General features: G+C 33.1%; 2 protein-coding genes and 1 pseudogene across 2 annotated transcripts; all 3 read left to right on the top strand.

Annotated features, from left to right (window-relative positions):
* The first annotated feature begins 4,617 nt into the window (after nt 1-4,617).
* LOC110664680 (protein ROS1A) lies at nt 4,618-11,262 on the top strand. The gene is made up of 18 exons (XM_058152464.1): nt 4,618-5,575; nt 6,147-6,482; nt 6,595-6,685; nt 6,781-7,600; nt 7,679-7,758; nt 7,829-7,913; nt 7,999-8,090; nt 8,204-8,272; nt 8,389-8,425; nt 8,503-8,585; nt 8,907-9,365; nt 9,610-9,646; nt 9,740-9,797; nt 9,997-10,133; nt 10,238-10,303; nt 10,747-10,861; nt 10,955-10,996; nt 11,078-11,262. Exons 1-18 carry the CDS (start codon nt 4,861-4,863, stop codon nt 11,194-11,196), a joined length of 3,441 nt encoding a protein of 1,146 aa, XP_058008447.1. The 5' UTR covers nt 4,618-4,860; the 3' UTR covers nt 11,197-11,262.
* Nucleotides 11,263-11,800: 538 nt separating this feature from the next.
* Nucleotides 11,801-13,663, top strand: LOC131169043 (receptor-like serine/threonine-protein kinase NCRK). Its single transcript, XM_058152429.1, has 7 exons — nt 11,801-11,809; nt 11,893-12,057; nt 12,251-12,380; nt 12,715-12,824; nt 12,963-13,074; nt 13,146-13,255; nt 13,490-13,663. The coding sequence occupies exons 1-7, from the start codon at nt 11,801-11,803 to the stop codon at nt 13,661-13,663; spliced, it is 810 nt and encodes a 269-aa protein (XP_058008412.1).
* Nucleotides 13,649-15,265, top strand: LOC131172579 (uncharacterized; annotated as a pseudogene).
* Nucleotides 15,266-20,173: the final 4,908 nt, after the last annotated feature.

Here is a 20,173-nt window from a genome sequence, read left to right as displayed (position 1 = left end):
TTGTTTGTGTATTATGTGATTTATTATTTTTTATTTAATATATAATTTAATATTTATTTTTATAAAATTTTATATTTTAAAATTATATTATAAATTTTTGTTAATGATAAAGTTTTTAGTTAATTATATAAAATATAATTAAATATTTTATTAAAATTTTAAATAATTATATTCCTATTAAATTAAATTTAATTTTTATTTCTAAAATATTATGGATTATTTTTTAAAAATATTTCTTCATAAAAAATATAACAATACAATTTTTTATAATATAGTGGTGTTTAAAAATGCCATATATTATTAGAAGTAGTTGTCTATAATAATTATAATAATAAATATGCTCAAAAATAAAATCTTAAATATTATGGTAATATTTATTTTTAATAATAATAATAATAATAATAATAATAATAATTCCTTAATTTATGATTTGTATTTTATTCTCCTCTCTACTTTTTTAGATCTTAAGTTTATTCTTCCAAAATTGATTTTTTTTTTAATTTCTCAACAATTGCAAATATTATTTTTTATTTTTTTATATAATATTTTATATTTTTTTAAAATAACATTTAATTTTTTGAATATAAATCATTGAAAAGTTATGTGGTTGATGATATGTCTCTTTATTCTAATCATTTGATTTTCAAACTTTACATCTTTATATGAATGTTTGTTTTTTGAAGTATAGTCTATAATTATGCACACAATAAAAAAATTTAAAAAATAATTATACAATTTTGAAAAATATAAAACAATAAAATTATCAATATAAGCAAGTAAAAAGGTGTGAGATTTTAATAAGTCGTATAATCAATATTCAAGACAAAATGAGAAATAAATTTATTTTATAATATTAATAAATAAATTATTTAACATTAACTAATATAAATATCATTTAATTTTAAATTTTAAATTTTGATAGATGATTTGTACTATATTTTAAATTAGTTCATGTATGCCAATCAAAAGATAAAAAAAGTAAAAATAAAATAAAAATGTTACAATCTTGAAATAAGTAAAATGGATAAAAAGAAAAATGAAGATTTAAACTTTAAAATTAAAGAGGATAATTGAATTTTAAAGTAATCAACAAGTGTATATTAATTGATAAATTATTAAGTTACGTATATTATAAAATATGATACATAATAAATTTTAAAGTATATTAATAAGTTAAATAAATTAATTTTATGAGGCCGTTTTATACTTTAGTTTTAATATATTGATTCTTGTCTTCCCTGCCCTTATTTCTGTCTTCTCATATTTCTCTTCCTAAGTATTTTTCTTTGCATCTATACTCTTCTCTCCTCATTTTCTTCGTTTTTATCTTTTTCATAGCAATTGGTAAAAAAAAATTTATAAATTTCTTTAAATCTCAAACTAATCAATACAATAATTAAGAATATTTTTTAATAGAGTAAACACAAAAATATTCTTACGATATTAAATGAAAATATTTGAATAATTTTTAAAAATATAAATTTATATTTAGTCTTCACATAATAAAAATTTTTATTTTCACATATTTTTTATTATAATTTATTTTCACAATATATGGATTAACTAATTAGTTACGCTAAAATAAAAAATTAAATAATTATATTTTTTAAAATATATAAATTAATTAATTAGTTTTGTTAAAATAAAATGATTAAATAATAATTTGATAGGCACTAATTAATAAAAAATTTAACAAAGAGACTAAATAATTTAATAAAAAAATATAAAATATAAAAACTAAATAATATAATTTTTAAAATACATAAATTAAATAATTATTTTTATTAAAATATAGTGACTAAATAATAAATTTTCATTTGTTAAATATTTCATATATTTTTTTTAATTTTAATAATTATATTTTTTATAATATTTTAAAGTTTTGTATGTTCTAATGGTGTGCATGCAAAATCTAAAAGATCAATATTCAAATAGTAGATTAAATACTGTTATATCTAACCAAAATAAATACATGTTGTGTTGGATTAATGAATTTAAATTTGAAAATTGAAATTTGAAATATTAAAATTCAAATTTTAAATTTATAAAATTTGAATATCTTTTTATTAATAAAAAGAATTTTAATTTTTAAATTAAAAATAGAGATAAATATTTAATAAAAAAATTTTATTAGATTGAATTGAAATTTCAAATAGCATGATTAATATTGTTAGTTTAAATTCTTACCTTTTATAGTTTTTATATTTATCTTTGATTCATTGAAATTCAAATTCATATTTTTTTTGTTGGCAAAATTATTAATTTAATGTAAATTTCTTTTATAGACTAGACAGTTTTTTTTTTAATTTAATTAATTATTTTTAAAACATTACTTTCTTTTAAAATTGATTAATAAATGTGAGGGAAAATATACTATTTTAAAATGGTAACAAATTTAAATGAGATTGCCATAATTTTTTTACTTTATTTATATATATTAATATTTAATGGTGTTTTAATACATTCCTTATTTTGGTTGACTTTTGTTATATTTAATTGTGGAGATAGGCACTTCTTAAATTAAAATATAATTAGAATAATATTTTAACTGAAATTAAAATAAAATTAATTAAATTAAAAGTTAAAATATAAAAAGAATTTATAAAATCAATGTTGAGTAAACATGAAAACTTGATTATGGTGGTCCATTGCAAAAAGAAATTAATAGAAAATTATTGAAGGAAATAATTTTTTTTCCTTATTATAAATAAATAAATTCAAGATAAAAAATTATAGTTGTATTATGATTCAATTTATTTTAAATAATTATAAAGATAGAGATCGAGATGTGTTGGGATTCATTCAAAAAGAAATTTTAATTAAAATTTATAAATTTAAATTTAAAATTAAAAAAAAGTAATCGTAAGAAAATAAGTTTTTTTTTAAATTATATAATTTTAATCATGTAATTTTTTCTTAACAATTCACAACTTCTTCTCATTGATATTTTTATTATAATTATAATTATAAAATAATGTAATATAATTATATATATAGATTATAGATAATTATATTAAAAGATTGAAAAAATTTGAAAATGTAATAATTAAGTAAACGTTAATTTTATTTACGTTAAAGAATTGACCAAAATTTAAAACAGGAAATAATAATTACCTAAATTACTTAATTATTATTAAATGATTAAAATTAGAAAAATAAAATTAGTTTAAAAAAAAAAAGATAACTGAATAGTTTTCCACTGGTTCGTAGTCTCCTCTTGGGGACTGTTACCTTCCTTGCGTGCTTCTTGTCACGGAGTAAGTGGTTTATTAACGCCAAACCAGCTTAAATTCTACTGGGGTTACATTCTGCATGGGTATTGGTGTTGCTTATCTTCGTTAGTTCTTGTTTGATCTTAGTTTTTCTGAAAAAAAAAAATCATGTCAACTATCAAGTTTTACAAGAGAAAATTGAAGAACATGAAGATGCAAGAGTATTGGATTCCAGAAACTCCTGCAAAGAATAGACCTGCCAGACCCCAAGAAGTTTATGAACAGGTAAAAGACCAGAAATCTCAGAATGATGGCTCTTTAAATTCGGGTTCTGATAGACTGATAGATTTAAACAAGAGTATTTGTGATTGGGAAGATATTGGAATTGATGCTTGTGGTTATAAGGACCATGGAGATTCAAGAAATAGTGTTCCTGAAGCAGCTTTGGCTGCCGAAAAAGAAACAAGAGTTCAAAGAGGAGAACCTGCATATTTTGTTGTCAACAGTTTGGGATATTCAGGAGAACGAGAAGGAGACTTCAGATGGCAGGAGACCACTAACATTACGGGTGATACAATGGCTTGTACTAATAATGTGGTAAGAAGTTTAGATTTCCGGGCCTCAGGGGAGTGCCTTGATGAATGGAATGCACCGTTGGATAGTGCTCCTTCTACAGGGTCCTTGAATTGTTGTTCTTCCATGGCTCCTCCAGCCTTTCAAGAATTTGAAATTGCAACAACCCAGGCAGAAGCCTCTCAGGAATCCCCAATTCCTCCAATAAAAGATGTAATAGAGAACCTTTTGCCTGAACAACGTAATCCCTTGCTCAGCTTAGATCTCGAGAAAGGTACAAGCAACCCAGAATCTCATGTAACTCAGTGTAAGTGATGCCAGTATTGTCTTTCAGATTATAACTTTATTTATGAATGTTACAGGTGTTTGTTCCTTAGATTCACTTATCTTCTAATTAAAAAAAATATTAGATATATTAGTAATTAGTATGAAATTGATTCTCTTAGATTATAACTTTATTTATGAATGTCACAGCTGTTTGTTTCTTGATTCAGTTATTTTCTAATAAAATAATATTAGATATATTTGTAATTAGTCTGAAATTGATGGCAACTGCAATCACTAGATGAAACACATATTATTATTATTATTATTATTATTATTATTATTATTATTATTATTATTATTGTTGTTGTTGTTTTGTTTTGGTATAATTGGCTCGGACTGACTTCTCCAATTTTTGAGAATTGACGGAGAAAGCCACCCTCTAGAATTTTATCAGCTACCATGCTGATTTTAGCATGCAATTTAACTGCTAATGCAAATGATAATTTTCTTAATGAATTTGAATGTAGGTGATCAAGAAAATGAGAAGCTTCAATCTGGTGTGTTCTTAGCACCAAAAACTCCAGTGTTGAAACACAATGCCAACAAAAGACCAAGAAAAGGCATAGATGTGAACCAAAGGCCACTATCCAAAATCAAGAAGCATAGACATAGGCCTAAAATAGCCGGTCAAGGTAAATCCAAAAGACTTGTCAAGAATTCAGCTGAGAACAACAAGGAGAATAATGTTAGAAAAACTCAGTCTGAGGAGAAGAAGGAGAATAGAGAGCATGTTAGTAAGAATCAATCTATGGAAAAACAATATGTTAGAAAAACTGAGTCCAAGAAGAGGCGAAAACCAAGTACCCAACAAACCTCTGTAATTGTTGGTATGCAGTCTGATGTAGGTTCATTTGGAGGACATAAGTTGTTGAATGATCTTGACTTGTACACAAACTCATTTAGATGGAGAAGTCATGGAAAAAGGTCTGTGAGGAGCAAAATTGGTTTTCATCGTGGGTCCTCATGGGTTCAGCAACTTAATTTCCCAAAAAGATGCAAAAGGATGAGGACCAAGAGGCAGAAGAAATCAGTTGTGTCCATCATGTTAGGTTTTCTCCGCTTGTGTGGTTGGATGAAAAAGAAAAGATCAAAAAGATTTATTGAAAGAGGAAATTTTTCTTGGCTTGCTTTAATTCAGATGATTAACAATCAAATTCTAAACATTCCACTCAATCAAATTTGTAGTGAATTTAAAAAATTGCCAGATCCTCCTCAAGAATTAGGCATTGGTGAGGGAGAAGGAAAAGTTAAACATGAAAGAAATGTACCAGAAAGCTCAATTGAGATTCCTGTCAGACAAGCTTTAACCAATGAAGAGCATGAGATTCCTATTTTAACACAAAATCATGAGAAAAAGTTAACACAGAACTGCATTGAAATTAGACCATCTCCTGTCAATTTAAAGTTTCAAGATGTAAGCTCATTGAAAAATAAGGAGCTTCAAGTCGCTGCCAAATCAAAAGGTAATTTCATTCATTGCCTTTTGCCTAACATGGACATTGTTAATCACTTTTACTATGCATTGTAACTATTTTTGTGTTCTGGCTATGATATATTTTCTTTATAAGACATATTCTTATGAAGATTTTGGGGGATCAATACAAATTTGCTAGAATTTTTAGTAAGGTTATAAGAATTAGAGCTTATTAAATCTTATTGCATTTCATTTGCAAGTTTTAGAGATCTAGTTTTGAGACTTACTTTCTCTATGAACTTGTCTATTCAAAATAACAGAATGACGAAAATAATGTCATTATTAAGCTCATTGCTAATTTTAGTTCAAAAATTCTAGGGTAAAGAACCTAAACCTGAAATATTGAAATCAATATAAAAACAATGAGTTCTTGCTTTTATATTACTGATTAAATTTTAAAGTTTTCTAGCAAATAAAATCAGGTTTATCAACAAATCTTTCCTATTAGTTATAATGTTGCCACTTTTCTTTTTATTGAATTCTTCTTTTATGTTTAGCTTGATGCATCTCTCAATATATTATCATTGTAATACATCATTTATATGCACATATTATTAAAGTTTTGGCAGGTCCACTGAAAATCTTCAACAAAAAGGGTAGTGTTAATCAGAAAGCTGGGGATGTGATAGAGGAGCTTATTCATAAATTTAAGAAGCTAAAGATCATTGATATAAGTGCTATAGTTCCCTATCAGAGTTCTGATTCTACCAAAAAGACAAAACCAAAGGTTATTTTGGACTCAGAGACAGCAAGACGATGGAATCTGTTGATGGGAATAGATAATGGTGCATGTAAAGAAAATGTAGATGAAGAAAAACAGAAAAAGTGGGAAGAAGAAAGAAAAATTTTTCATGGACGAGTAGATTCATTTACTTCCAAAATGCATGTAGTTCTTGGTACTTTCCTACTAAAAGTTCACAACTGATTTAGTTTTTTATTACTGTCAAAGAAAGAGAAATTTTGATGTGGTATCAGTAAATTAACTAAAAATCAAATAAATATTCACAGGAGATAGAAGGTTCAAACCTTGGAAAGGATCAGTAGTGGACTCAGTGGTCGGAGTTTTCTTAACTCAAAATGTTTCAGATTTTCTTTCAAGGTAACAAAGTTTCTAAGTTTATTTGTTTCTAAATTATTATTAAAGAAAAGTAGATATGAATATAAAGTTTTTAACTTGCTGCTGTTTGTTGACAGTTCTGCATACATGTCACTTGCTGCTAAGTTTCCTGTTAAGCCAAGTAATGAAGAAGCATCTGTTGATGACCTAGAGAACAAGAATAGCCAAGGGTCAACTAAAGCAAGACAAGATTCAGATGGTAACCAATATTTTATCATTGAACCTGAACCAAAAACCCCAGCTGATATGGTAGAAGAAACAAGTTTGGTAGATATTGAAGACCTTGGAAACACTGCTTTGCCACAAGAATATCATAGACATAAAAACAAAGTATGGAGATGTAAGAACTCAGAAAATGCATCAAGAGGGATGGAGCATATGAATTCAATATCAAAATCAAAGAGGTTAAATTGCCTCAATGCTTCCTCTACATCAACTACTCCATCTGACTTGGATGATTCCTTCGAAATGTCTTGTTCTTCTTCTAGTGCATGCCATAAAAGCTATAATTCTGAACTCATGGAAGGTTGCCGAGCTGAAAATGTAGTCAAGGAGAAGATGTCAGAAGCAGAAGTTGAGATGAAAGGAAATCCACACACCCAAAGTGAACTGAATGAAACCGTATTCAAAACTCTTAATTTGGTAATGAAAATCCGGTGTGCTTTGAGATCTGTTGATAAGACTAGAAAGACTACTGGAGGGAAGAAAGAAAAGGTACAAGAGAAAAAAGTAGAAAAGAGTGATTGGGATGATTTAAGAAGAATGTATTCCAAGCCAAGAACTAGGGAACAAACAGATACTGTGGACTGGGAGGCAGTTAGGCAAGCACCCTTAACTGAGATTGCGGAAATCATTAAAGGAAGGGGCCAGCATACTATTATTGCAAAACGAATTCAGGCATGAAAAAATTTGCCATCTCAAATCTTAAATCACTATCATCTTTTAAATGCTAATAGAAATCCTTGAATTTTGCAGGACTTCCTCAATCGAGTAGTTGATTATCATGGAAGCGTCGACCTCGAATGGTTACGATATGCACCACCTGATCTTGTGAAGTAAGAGACATGTTGTATGATATATAAGATGGATGATTTATGTTTCATGGGAACATTTCTCAATATGTAGGGCATACCTGTTGGAGATACCGGGATTGGGCTTGAAAAGTGTGGAATGCGTACAGCTTTTGACACTTGGAAATAATGCTTTCCCAGTAAGTTCCAAAAATGATATCACAATAATTCGCCTGCAAATGATGCTTGCCTTGAACTTAGCAGTTTATTTACTCCTTTGAATAGGTCGATGTAAATGTTGATCGGATATCAGTGCGTTTAGGATGGGTCCCCTTGGAACCACTTCCTGGAGACCTTCAGTTTCATCTTTTAGAAGAGTAAGTGCCAATACCAAAACACCACCAAGGCACAGCAAGTACCACATTACTAGCAAGTAACAATATTCATGTTTTCAGAGTTAAATAAGAAGTGTAATATTTGATTTGCACAGGTACCCGATCATGGATTCCATTCAAAAATATCTCTGGCCCCGACTAAGCGAACTTGATCATAGAACACTGTAATCTTCAATTTTCCACTTTAACTAATGATCTCCCATAGCTTCTGTGTGTTCTATTTATGAGTTTTAGTTGAAAAGCATGCAACATTTACTAGTCCATATATTATTAAATGCAGGTATGAATTGCACTATCATATGATAACTTTTGGAAAGGTATGCAGTTTTGTTATTTTCTTTCTGATTCTGATGAAAAGGCTGAATGGTGGAAAAACGTTTTACATTTTATGGAGGTATTTTGCACAAAGAAAAATCCAAATTGCGGTGCTTGCCCAATGAGAGCTGAGTGCAGACATCATGCTAGTGCAGTTGCAAGGTTTGTACCTGGTTTTGCCTTGCAGTTTTTCTTAATTTCAGACTGTTGAGTAAGAACTTTATATGCTCATCTGGCATAGCAAAACTTGGGTATCTAGAACATGGAAAAATGATTTGAAGGTTTTAATGAAATATAGAGATTAAATAATTAATATTTGTTAGTATAATCAATCTTTCCTATTCTTGACATCCATCCTAGACTTTTCAACGCGCTAGAGCTTATTTTATGTTGAATACATCAACAACGTGTAAGCCTCTAAATTTGTATTTACTGCAAGTGTACAGTTTTTAAATGATATCTAATCCAAGAATTTGAATGCAGTGCAAATATTGCCCTGCCAGGCCCAGCAAAGAAAGGTGAAGAGAGATCCATTGTCCCTAAAATACCTGTTGGAAACTCTGCTTTAGCTGGAAACGGTGATGTGGTTGTCAATCCAATATCAGAGTCCCTTTTAGAGTCTGACAAGAAATTGGAATCTGAATTAAGAACACAAAATTGTGAACCCTTCATAGAAGAACCTGAATCACCAAAAATTGAGCAGGACATTGAAGAGCTTGCAACTAGTAAATATATCATTGATGATGAAGAAGAGGAAATCCCTACTATCAAACTCAACAATGATTCTTTCAAGGAAAATGTACAGCACTTTATGGACAAGTATGGGCCAAATCTCCAAACTGATAATTTATCAAGAGCTTTAGTTCCTATACCTGTGAATGTCAATTCAATTCCAATGCGCAAATTGAAGCAGACTAACCGCTTGCGGACGGAACATCAAGTGTAAGTAGAGATTCACATTCACTTTCCATAAATGAATGAAATCTTTTGTGTTGTAAATAGGAATGCAAGTGGTAAAAATGTCAAATCCAAAGAACTTAGTTGACAAGAAGTGAGAGAATTTGGTGAAGGAAAGGCATTAGATTTTCACTAGCTAACCATGTAACTAAATACTATATGACAATTGATGAAATAACAAGAAACACTTGATAATTATATTTTAATTGATTTTTTTTTTCTTATGTAGCTACGAAATTCCAGATAATCATGAACTTCTGAGAGGGGTAAGATATCTCTCCTTATCCAATTTAGCAGTGACTTGTGTTTATATTCAAGTGATAAAAACCTGATATTTGATTATACTGTTTAACTGACAGCTAGAGAAGCGAGAATGTGATGATTCCTTGCCTTTCCTTCTTGCTATATGGAGAGCAGGTAAAACATAGAACAAAAAATTGAATTTCAAATTGTTCTATTTATTTAAGCAATCCAACCAGAGACTATGGAAAAATATTCAGAACATTTTTGTTTTTTTGAAAGGGGAAAAAAGAAGAAGATTAAGCTTCAATAGCATCTTTTAGTTTTCTTGATTCCTTAAACTGATAAAATTGTTTTGAGTAATTCTTTGTGTCAGGTGAAACTCCAGATTCCTGTGAACCACCTAAGAAAAGATGCAGTTCTCAGGGGCCAGAAATTTGTAATGATCTGACATGCTTTTATTGTCAAAGTATTCTGGAAGATAAAGATGAAATAGTTCGAGGAACAATTCTGGTGAGTGAAACTATTCTTTGTGCATATCTTTTCAAGTGTGGTCATAGTCATTAACATTGCAACCATCCCTAAACAAACTAACTATAAAAGTAATACATCAACAGATACCTTGCAGAACAGCAATGAGAGGAAGATTTCCACTCAATGGCACATACTTTCAAGTTAATGAGGTAAGTGTATTTAAACAGGGGAAGATATCCATTTTACACAACTGTGTATGAAAATTACTAGTTTCAGATTGGATTTTGTTTTGTTTATGTGGTTACTTTTAGATGCAGTTTTGATGTCCTTATTGTCCTGTGTTTTTCTTTAGCTTTGTTGTTGGTTGTTTTCCATTTTAGAGTCTTTCAATTAGCAAGATGTAGTTAGACATCGGCCTAGTTGTAGATAGCATGTCAATGCTAAATTGGATAAAAAACTTATGAACAAGTGTTTGAATTCATTTACGACAAACTTTTCCAGGTGAATCCCTCTCTTTAGAAATATTAAAATTGCTTGCTTATTGATCTTGGGTCTCTTCATAAGCTCTTAGGGCTCCTAACCAAGACAACCCTACTCTTTTTCTGGTTCTAATCTGGATATCAAGTTAACATATTTGCAATCTTTTTGGCAGGTATTTGCAGATCATGAAACTAGCTACAACCCCATTATTGTTCCTAGGAGTTCAATATGGTACCTTAAGAGGAGGACAGTATATATTGGGACATCACCATCAGCAATATTTAGAGGTAAATTACTATTCTGCAAAATAAAATACAATATTTAACAGTCACATATAAATGACAAAGATGACTTCTTTTTTTTTTTTTTTTTTTTAACAGGAATTTCTTCAATAACAGAAATTCAAGAAAATTTCTGGAGAGGTATGAAACAACTTATTCAAAACCACTAATGATGTATGCCTTAGAATAGAACTCAGTTGCTGAAGTTTATGTTGGTTGCAGGTTTTATTTGTGTGAGAGGATGGGATTCCAAAACACGTCAACCGAAACCTCTTTGCAAGAGATTCCACTGTCCACCTAGTAAGATGGACAAGGCGCGAAAAAGGCCCCAAATTATATAGGCACATTCTCCTTTGTAAAAAAAAGTATTATTTAATGAATTTAAATGGTTTAATGTGTTTTCTCTACTTGAATGGATCAAGCAATCAAATACCAAATCTAACTTCAAATAGCTTAGAACAAGTTAACTGCACTATGGTTGAATTTCCATACATGTAGATTCATGAAACTTTCATCTATAGGGCTTTTGCCAGTGAATAAGTCTAGCAACATCACTCCAAGGCGTATGTATCTCCATCTATTGGTGGTTTCACCCTTACATCATACTCTACAGATACAGTAATACCATATCCATTGGTGTCAATAATGTTCTTCAAGTGTTTAAATGAAATTATGAGTGAATGAGCTAGATATGAAGCTATATATCTCTGCAGTAAATTGAAGCAGGGAAAATTCCTAGACACTGTTATCAAGGTACTCACCTGGAGGTATTTATCCTATGAACCCCTTCAGGACATGGGTTGAGCTAACTAGAGTAATTTAATCACACATTTTCTCTGTCAGCAAGCTAGCTAGACTTAAATTTCCCACCTTGGCAGTCATGTCTTCATTCAAAAGAATGTAGTTGGGCTACAAATCACAATGCACCACAGGAACTTCACAATCATGGTGCAGGCAATCCATCTCTAAAAGATTTGGACCTTTTCCATATTCTTTCTTTCTCTTTCCCTTGATTCAATCTTCCAAATTTCCATTAGCAAGCAACTCATAAAGTAGAGCAAGAAATTCTACATTTTTTAAGTCCAAACCAGAAATTCTTCGGCTGGAACTTTAAGAAGCAGGATACAGTAGCTCAATCAACAGCAGAGTATGAATGTATTGCTGCTGCTACTGCCATTAATCAAGCGATATGGATCAGAAAGGTTCTGGTTGATTTGAAGCTGACCCAAGAAAGAAGCTATTGAGATTTCTTGCGATAATAAATTTGTTGTAGCTATATCTAAAAATCCAGTGTTTCATGGGAAAACTAAGCATATAAAGATTAAATGTCATTTTGTCAGGGAAGCAGTAAAAGAAGTAGAATTTGATCTGATACATTGTAAGTCTGATGAGCAGGTTGCTGATGCTATGATCAAGTCTCTGTCCAAAGGGAACTTTGAATCACTCAGAAAATGCTCAGTGTTTCCCGTAAAAATGCCAAGGAAGAGTGTTGAGAGATATGACATTTTTGCTGTCACTCTAGCTTGTTGCTTTGATATTTTGGTTACTTATGTTTTGTAATATGCAGCAGAAATTAAGGAGAATGCTCCTTAGTTTATTAATATATAAGGCTTTAAGTTAGAAATGAGTGATAGAGCTTAAAGTCAGGAGCTGTTTAAGAGTATTAGCGGAGAGTGGTTGTTAACTACTGTTAAAAAATATATTTTGTGTATGTATAAAAGCTTGCGAATGGAAGAATGTATTGTGGTTTTTCTTCCCCAAAAAATCTCTCCATTTCTTTGCTTTTGATAACCAACAATTTTTCTCCTTTTTCTTCTGCAAAGAAATGTAGATAAACTAAAGTTGAGTGAACTTGCCAGGGGGGCCTTGCCCTGTCATGAAAGAGACCTGCCTGCTGCATGCTTTTGTAGCAATTAAGCTGCTTAAAGCTCAGGGAGGGCTTGATGCCAACTCTGTTGTTTCAAAAGAGGTACTCCATCTCTCCATTGCTTTTCATATGTTGGTTAAGGAATGAATTCTTAGTCCATTGGTGTCTTGAAACAAAATGAGATAACTGTGTACTCAACAATTTTCCATTCATAATTTAGCGCATTATTTTGTTGCTAAGGTTGAAGCGTTATCAAGACTATCACTGTATGTTGTGCCCTTGCTTGGCCACTGCTTGGAATTCCAAGGGAAGCATTCTGAGACGTTGCTGGTCTTTGAATACATGCCTAATGGTAACTTGAGGGATTGTTTGGATGGAGATTTGGGAGAAAATATGAAATGGGAAACTTGTGTACAATTGCAGTAGGAGCTGTGAGGGGCTTAGAATATCTTCATGATGCGGCTGCTCCAAGGATTTTGCACAGAGATGTCAAATCCACAAATATCCTCCTGGATGAAAACTGGAGAGCAAAAGTAAGGATCTTAATGTTTTGGTGGTATCTGTTATGAATATTGATTCCAAATAGAATGATGAAAATTATGCTTACAGTGAATTTGGTTCTATCAAACTACCTCCCACTATATGTGAGATTATGGGGAAGTAACAATTTGAAATAAGTAACGTAAGATTGATGTACGAGATGCTATCACACATTTACTTGCTCAATTCATACACATTTACAATCTATGTGAGCTACAAATGTGCAGATTACTGATCTTGGTATGGCTAAACGTTTGAAAGCTGATGGTTTTCCCAGCAGTTCCAGTTCTCCAACAATGCAGGGCACTTTTGTCGTCTATTTTACACCAGAGTATGAAATGGTTGGGGGCGCGGGGCGTCTCTCATGTCAGACGTTTTCAGTTTTGGGTAGTTCTCCTTGAGCTTATTACTGATCAACAACCCACCATTAATCAACCAACAAAGGAGAAGAAAGCCTAGTCTTAGGGCTAAATTAGATCATCTCCATTGTATTGCATGCATTTAATCCCCTAGGTTGAGGGTTTGGCTTTTCTTAGTGCTGTCTAAACATCTTGACAGCATTTATCCTTCGCTGATTATCATTAATTCCTTAGCAGATGAATTGTTCCTATTATTCACATGTATTGTTGTATATATTGGTATTACCTGAACAGGGAAATTGTCCAAGAATCCCATATTTTCTCCCCTTAATTGACCTGAATTCTCATGATCGTGTTTTTATTAAGACAATTACGCAAGTGCAACAGTTTAGGGAAATAATACAAGTGATTCAAACTTCTCGTTTCTGCAGGCTACTCCTCGCATGGAGGAAAGTGGGATATTAATACCAGATTTGCCTCATCCACGTTTGAAAGGTAACTTTCCAGAAGAAGAGATGCAGATAATGGCTTACCTAGCAAAGGAGTGCCTGCTGTTGGATCCTGATGCTCGACCAATCATGGGTGAGGTTGCGCAAATCCTCTCAACTGTTGCCCCAGAGAAGTCTAGAAGGAGAACATCCCTGTAAATCTCTTTAAGGTAAATATAACTATTACACCGGATAATCATGCTTTCTAGTCGATAATATTTTTCCTGTTTATGAATGATTTCTCACTAAACATAAAGAGAGTTCCAAGCTGATTTATAGGCAATACAAGCTGACATTACAAGATTGTACAGTAAGAAATATACAATACAGTAAAAATACACCTCGTGTCCATTCAAAACAATATAAACAGTTTACCAGGGACAATATATAAAACCTCTTAATACGTATTATGTAGTTTCCGTCCCATTAGTTCTGTACTTAATTGCTTGAGTTTTGGATATTCCTTGGACAGGGAATATCTGAAAACAATCACTGTTTAAATGTTCACACATGTTGCAATTGTCAAATCCAGTGGCCTCTGAAAACAATATATGGGATTAAAAACAACTGCTGTTAATTGCTTGAGTTTTGGATATATACTTTGCCTTTCCCTGTGATGTAAATATATGCTAAATTGAAGATATCAATTCTGACTTCCAAGAAAGCAAGGCCTGCCTATACATGTGAGCCAGTGATTGTACTGTAAATATAATGTCAAATTTCCTCAAATGTTAATGCAGGAAGTGCACATGCCCCTTTAATAAATTTTGCGTGCTTCGTTTGTCATGCAGATGTCTTCCTTACACAGCATGAAAAGCGAGTCATACATTCAAAAACCAGACATTTGAGTTGAAAGTCTTGTCAATGGAGCAAAGCTGAAACGAGTCATGTCAGTTAAACATTCAAAAACCAGACATTCGAGTTGTCAGTCTTGTCAATGCTCCTGTTCTATGGCATTAGATGTTGAGCTCAGCAGCAAGGGATCAGTTCCTGTTTCATTAGAATACATGGAAAGATTGATTCTCTTGACTTGAAAAGCTAGGAGTTGGTGTGCCAAGGATGATGAAGCTGTGGACTTAACTGAACCTTGGTTTGAATCATTCCGCATGGCAAATGAATCGCCTTGACAAACTAGCCACACTGAAGCAAGTGTTTGAGGCTGAGGCTGTCCATTATATATATATATATATATATATATATATATATATATTTTTTTTTTTTTTTTTTTGTATAATGCTCATGTTGATTTGTATTCAGATGCCCATGTTGGATTGTGATAATGCTCTTTTTCCAAGATATTTATTTGGTTACTATAGTGCTTTCTCACTATTCAAACATGTGCTTTCATTTGTGTGGCTTTAATATTGCTTATGGTGGCTTCAATTCCATGCACAGAACGTGCTTGATCCATTGCTTCAGTTGCAAGCATGAACATGTTTAATGAAAAGCTTATCATCATTGCCATTTTGATCAAATTTTGGAACCATTCATGTCATATATGAAACCTTTAACCCGGATGATGGGACAGTGTATTGTAGTGAAATAATGACTTGCTCTATTTCCTCTTCCCTGTTTTCGTGCTACAAAATGATATGGTGGCCACAGCTGAATGCAACCAATGCAGCCATACGGTGTTGTACACATGCGCTCAATGGTTTATGGTTTATGTGTTGTCGTAGAATTCACTTCTCTGAGGAAAATTCCATGTCAGAAGCTTTCTCTCTTTTTAGCTGAACCATAATTGAGTAAAATTTTCGGGTAACACTAAAAGACAAGGTTGTTGGTAGCAGTTCTGGGAGCAAAAAGCAACCTAGTGAGAAGAAAGACAGAGAAAAAGGATGATGATGGACCTAAAGGTGGAAAAAAAGGAAAGTATCCACCTTGTCCTCACTGTAAAATCACAAGTCATACTGAAAACTTCTAGTAGAGGCCTAGTGTGCAATGCAGAGCCTGTAATCGTTGAGTACAACCATTATCCATACTTAATACTCGTGATTATTCTGGGATTCAACACACGAAAACATATTGCTCTTCATGCTTGGAATTCAGAATAGGACCATGATCAAGAAAGCTGTCTCTTGCAGCTTTGAGCTTGCGAAGAGCATTTCTTATGCTGATTCGGCTGTCAGGAGAGCTTGTAGTACAAGATAATCCAATCCCAAAGACTGTTATCACACATTCTTGTTGAACTTCTGGATTCACAGTGCGACCATCATGGCAAAGATTATCCATGAATAGTAGCAACTCAGGGTCCAGAACTTGTAATAGCCTGCCAGGAAAAGCTGATTGCACCCACCCAACTAGATTTTGTTTGCCCATCAAACTCTCATCTGTAGGGCTCTTTTCAGCAAACAGCTCTAGCAATAGCACTTCGAAGCTGTTTGCATGTCCAGCCATTGATGGTTTCACTCCGAGGCCATACTCTGCATTGATCATGTTTGTAATTAAGTAACCAATGGAGTGTTGGATGGATATTTGAAAAACAAGTAAATGATTTCATAACTTCCATAAAGAATGAATATGAGTCAAGGTGCTAACCTGGAGGTATGTAGCCTATGGAACCTTTCAGGACATGGATGGAACTAATTGAAGTTTGATCACCCACTTTCTCTATCAGCAGCCTAGCCAGGCCAAAATCCCCTACCTTGGCAGTCAAGTCTTCATCCAGAAGAATGTTGCTAGGCTTCAAATCACAGTGCACCACAGGAACTTCACAGTCGTGGTGCAGGTAATCCATAGCAATGGCTAAATCAGTAGCCACATTTAATCTCTCTACGAGATTTAGTCCATCCCCATCTTCTTTCTTCCTCTTATTAGAGATTGATTCAAAGTGACAGTTGTTTTATTTTCTGACTTTGTCTTAGGCACGTTTTGTTTTTCTTCCTAAAATTCTGATTGTTTGTTAATAGTGGGAGCATTTTTGATTTAGTGCCAATTAATTCTGCTATTTTATTGTTTTCAGTTATTGTGTTAAGCCTATTTAAAGGCCACTTTGGTTCATGAATAAAATGTCTTTGAATGTCAAAGCTTTCTGCAGATTTGTGCCCACCATATGTTTGATTAAATTTCTCTTTGAGAACTAGTTATCTCTTTGTTGTCCTCACTTTATTGCTTGCTGTGATTACTTTATTTTGCAGCATTTGTGAGTTCTAGTGAGCCATCTTACGTTCCTTTCACAACAGAAGTGGTATCAGAGCCTCGTTCGATTGTAACCGGGCATACGACTCATGGCATCTAACGGCAATGCAATGAATATTTCTCAACCATCAATTCCAATCTTCAAAGGTGAATGCTATGAATTCTGGAGCATCAAAATGAAGACATTGTTCAAGTCTCAAGATTTGTGGGACTTGGTTGAGAACGGTTATCCTGAACGAGATGAAGAGGCTAGACTTAAAGAAAACAAGAAAAGGGACTCCAAAGCACTGTTCTTCATCCAGCAAGCAGTGGATGAGTCAATTTTTTCAAAAATAGCGGCAGCAAATACAGGCAAAGAAGCATGGATGACCTTGCAGACGGCGTTCCAAGGTTCCTCAAAGGTAATCACAGTAAAACTCCAATCACTTCGCCGTGATTTTGAAACCTTGCAAATGAAAAGCGGAGAATCAGTGCAGGATTTTCTGTCTAGAGTATCTGTAATAGTTAATCAAATGAGGTCTTATGGAGAAGTAGTTACTGATGTGACTGTTGTTGCAAAAGTGTTGCACAGTTTAACTCCAAAGTTTGATCATGTAGTGGCAGCTATTGAGGAGTCGAAAGACTTGGCTACTTACTCGTTTGATGAACTAATGGGATCTTTACAATCCCATGAGGCAAGGTTGAACAGGGCAAATGAAAAGAATGATGAAAAGGCTTTTCAAGTGATGGGGGAGTCATTTAAACAACAAGATGACTTAAGGAAGGCATTAACCAGAGGACGTGGTAGAGGAGGATATCGCAGCAGAGGTGGTGGCAGAGGTGGTAGAGGTAGAGGCAAAATTGGTGGACAAGACGAGCAAGGGCCAATAACAGAGAGGCAGAAAAATTACAAGAGCAATATCCAGTGCTATAATTGCAAGCAGTATGGGCATGTGAAGGCAGAATGCTGGAGGAAAGAAAAGCAAGCAAATTCTGCAGAAGATGAGGAAGAGCTCAAGCTATTTATGGCCTCTCAAGATGACAACAAAGCCTCAAGTGACATCTGGTTTCTGGACAGCGGGTGTTCCAATCATATGACTGGAATAAAATCTTTGTTTAAGGAGCTGGACGAGTCATACAAACTGAAAGTGAGACTTGGTGATGACAAACAAGTGCAAGTTGAAGGCAAAGGCACAGTGGCAATAAGCAAAGGCCACGGTAATGTGAAGCTCCTTTACAATGTTTATTTTATTCCTTGTCTATCACAAAATTTGTTAAGTGTCGGACAACTTGTGTCTAGTGGATATTCAATTATGTTTGATGATGGCTCATGTGTGATTAGAGATAAAAAAATCAGAACAGATTATTATAGATGTTCACATGGCACCAAACAAGCTTTTTCCACTTGAAATTTCCAGTGTTGAAAAACATGCTCTTATTGTCAATGAAAATAGAGAGTCTAGATTATGGCATTTACAGTATGGGCATTTGAATGTAAAGGGTCTGAAATTATTGAGTCAAAAGGAAATGGTTTTTGGGTTACCTAGAATTGAGTCATTAGATTTGTGTGAAGGGTGTGTATATGGGAAACAATGTAAAAAACCATTTCCTATAGGAAAGTCTAGAAGAGCATCTGAATGTCTTGAGCTTATACATGCTGATTTATGCGGCCCCATGAAAACACAATCGTTGGGTGGGAGTCGTTATTTTCTATTGTTCACAGATGACTATAGTCGCATGAGCTGGGTTTACTTCTTGCAATTCAAATCAGAAACTTTTGACACTTTCAAGAAGTTCAAGGCACTTGTTGAGAAGCAAAGTGGAAAAAGCATAAAGGTCCTTCGCACCGATAGAGGAGGAGAGTTGGTGTCTCAAGAATTCAATCAATTTTGTGATGAACAAGGCCTGCACAGAGAACGAACAGCACCATATACACCGGAGCAAAATGGAGTGGCTGAGCACAAAAATCGCACTGTTGTTGAAATGGCAAGAAGTTTGTTAAAGGCTAAGGGAATGCCTGATCATTTTTGGGCTGAAGGTGTTGCAGTTGCTGTATATTTATTGAATTTGTCACCAACAAAGGCTGTCCAAAACCAAACACCGTATGAAGCATGGAGTGGAAGAAGGCCTTGGGTAAGCCACTTAAAAATATTTGGTTGTATTGCCTATTAATTGGTAGATTCACATAATCGCAGCAAACTTGATGAAAAATCTGTGAAATGTGTTTTTGTTGGTTATTGTACTCAATCCAAAGCATATAGGCTTTACAATCCTGTGAGTGGCAAGGTGATTATTAGTAGGAATGTTGTGTTTGATGAAGAGGCAAGCTGGTGTTGGCAGGAGAAATCAGATGACATTCAGTTCAAGATTCCAGCAGAAAATGAAGGATCACCAACCATTAGACAGCAAGCAACCTCTCCAAACACTCCTAGTCCATTCTCATCAACCTCACCAAGCACTACTTCTTCAAGTTCCAGCAACAGTAGTGCATCTGAAGGTGAAACTCCTCCAAGAAAATTCAGATCATTGGCTGAAATTTATGAAGGCACACAAGCCTTGTTTGTAGCTGATCCAACAACATTTGAAGAAGCAGCAGAAAAAGAAGAATGGCGCAATGCAATGTTAGATGAGCTTGAAGCAATCCAGAAGAATGAAACATGGGAATTGGTAGATCTTCCTTAAGATAAGAAAGCCATTGGAGTTAAATGGGTCTTTAGAACAAAGTTTCATGTAGATGGCAGCATTCAAAAATACAAGGCACGACTCGTAGTGAAAGGCTATTCACAACAACAAGGTGTAGATTATGACGACACCTTCTCTCCGGTTGCACGGTTTGAAACGGTGAGAATTGTAATAGCCTTGGCTGCTTAATTAAATTGGCCCATCTACCAATTTGATGTTAAATCGGCATTCCTAAATGGGGAGTTAGAAGAAGAGGTGTATGTTT

The sequence above is a fragment of the Hevea brasiliensis genome, chromosome 1, assembly GCF_030052815.1.
Source record: "Hevea brasiliensis isolate MT/VB/25A 57/8 chromosome 1, ASM3005281v1, whole genome shotgun sequence".
In the NCBI taxonomy this organism is placed as follows: Eukaryota; Viridiplantae; Streptophyta; class Magnoliopsida; order Malpighiales; family Euphorbiaceae; genus Hevea; species Hevea brasiliensis.
Note: the sequence above shows the minus strand (reverse complement) of the source record. Positions and strands in the feature narration are given on the sequence as shown.